The 2,329-nt window shown below is 48.6% G+C and overlaps 1 protein-coding gene across 1 annotated transcript in view; it reads left to right on the top strand.

Annotated features, from left to right (window-relative positions):
• Positions 1-939: 939 nt before the first annotated feature.
• Positions 940-2,329, top strand: part of ADORA2A (adenosine A2a receptor) — an 8,778-nt gene continuing 7,388 nt past the window's right edge. The window contains exon 1 of the mRNA XM_010004798.1: positions 940-1,289. Within this exon, the coding sequence (XP_010003100.1) occupies positions 940-1,289 (350 nt within the window). The remainder of the gene's footprint in view (positions 1,290-2,329) is intronic.

Here is a 2,329-nt window from a genome sequence, read left to right as displayed (position 1 = left end):
CCACAGCACTTGCCAAGGCATAATTAGTGGGGCTCTCGTGTTTCAGGGCAGACTATTGAGCAGCTGCTCAAGTGCCAGCTCAGTTGGTAGCCTCGAAAACAAACTATCCCTTGTTTCTCATCACCAGTGTGAAACTGCCTTCCCAAACCTTGGGTTTGGCCCTGCAGCTTTCATGGTAGACAAAATGTGAGGTTTTTGCCAGTGATGTATTCTTCTAGGTCTGTTTAATATCCATTATCAATTTAATGTGCCACTTTAATGAGATTTTGCTTTTTCAATCTCCTCTGTAGAGCTGATTACTTAGTGTGTGTGGTTGGTGTTTGTTTTTGTTTTTTTTAAAGGAACCTACAAGTGAAGAAGTTGACTGTTTGCTTCAGCTGAAGAGAGTATTTTCCAAGTCCTTGGGGGAGAAAAGGTGAAGAAGAGAAATGGAGGATGTTGCTAGTAGGTATATACATGACAGGAAGCCATGACTAGCAGTGTGACTGTCAACAGGAAACAAAAAGTCACAGCTGCTGTGAAGCTGCCATACAGTACGCCTTCTGTGTCATGTTGCCTGCTGCACTTTGTGGGCTGTGGAGCAGTCTGTGTCTGAACGAGATACTCTTGCTGAACTTTGTGGCCTGTGGAGCAGTCTGTGTCTGAACGAGATACTCTTCTGTCCAGTCATCTGCTGGAGTTTGAATTATTCTGCATCTGGTTAATCTACTTTGCTGGATTTGGCTAGTCCTGGTTGTTTCTCTTCTTGACACCTGCTACTGTAAAGACCTTGAGCAGCTTTGGGGAGAAAAGTGGGCATGTGAACAACCTTCACTGGCTGGCAGCTGAGGGCTCCTCAGACCCCAGACAGCTTTGAGGTGTCTTGGCTGTTCAGTGCTCTGCAGATATGAACGCTGAGCTTTTCTGGCACGTTCTCACATTGGCCTGGTCACTCTCACCATGCTAGTACATGGGAAAGAAGACTTCCTCTCAGACATAACTTACATCGTCCTGGAACTGGTCATTGCGGTGCTGGCCATCCTGGGGAACATCCTGGTCTGCTGGGCAGTCTATTTGAATAGCAACTTGCAGAACGTCACCAACTATTTTGTGGTGTCCCTGGCTGCTGCTGACATTGCCGTGGGAGTGCTGGCAATCCCCTTTGCCATCACCATCAGCACTGGCTTCTGTGCCTTCTTCTATGGCTGCCTTTTCATTGCCTGCTTTGTGCTGGTCTTGACTCAGAGTTCTATCTTCAGCCTCCTTGCCATTGCCATTGACAGGATCATTGCCATCCGCATACCCCTCAGGTGAGCACGGGCTGGGCTGGGGGGGTGGAGCTGGGCTGGTGGGGGATGGTCTGAAGATAAATCAAGGAAGGGAAAGTTAAATAAGCAGCAGCAATTTTTCCCCTGGCAATTTGGAAAAACCTTTTGTAGGTCTTGAAGGCTGTCTTCCGTGCTGGGTTTTCTGGTCACGTCTTCTTTGTTCTCATGGTGTGTGTCCATGGCATCACACCAGCACTGCTGTTCTGTATTTAGACAGGATTGTGCAGGAACCTCAATAACCTCTGCTCTGGGCTGGAGCCAACAGCACCAGAGGGATAGTGGTGGGAAACAAGGGCTAAAACCCCACATGGTGGTCTTGAAGGTCTTTTCCAACCTAAGTGATTCTGTGATAAGGTGGAGGGCAGAAAGGGGGTGAAGTCAACTTGTCTCCTTCCCCATGGGGAGACTGGGGGACTCCCCTGCAGCTGTAGCAGTTGGGTTATGGAGAGTGGGGATTTTCTCTTAAATGGGATCCATTAAATGGGAAGGGAGAAGAATCGGCAGGCTGTGAAGCAACAGGGCTTAGGAAGATCTGGAGTAGCTTAGGCACTGCCTCTGGGAGCAAAGCATGTCAAGGTCAAGGCAGAAGTTTATCCCAAACCAGACCTGGATAAGGTTATTCTGTGATCTCTATTCTGGAGTTTAAAGGAAGGACATTTAAATCTTAGAGCTTGAAAGCTGACTGTGACCAGGTGCTACGTTGTGTGCAACCAAGGGGGCTGACATGGGACAAAGGGAAGGTTTGCCACATGCACAGGGGCTGCTACTCAGTTCGGTCTCCCAGAAGCACTGTTGTGATGGGTATATCTGACTGTGGGCACGCAGCAGCATTGCACTTTGTGGGGTGCGTCTGAGTGCTTTGTGACAAAGCCTCCAAGTCATTCAGAAAGCTCAAAAGATATAGAGGAAGCCTCAGGGGAGGTCAGTGCAGGCAGAGTGTAGGAGTCTCCTTCCTTCCCATCTTGTCCTTAGGATGATGCAGCATGCTCTCAGAAATGGAAAGACTTGCTTCCTATCCTGCT

This window comes from Chaetura pelagica, unplaced genomic scaffold (assembly GCF_000747805.2).
Source record: "Chaetura pelagica isolate M959 unplaced genomic scaffold, ChaPel_1.0 scaffold249, whole genome shotgun sequence".
Lineage (NCBI taxonomy): Eukaryota > Metazoa > Chordata > Aves > Apodiformes > Apodidae > Chaetura > Chaetura pelagica.
Note: the sequence above shows the minus strand (reverse complement) of the source record. Positions and strands in the feature narration are given on the sequence as shown.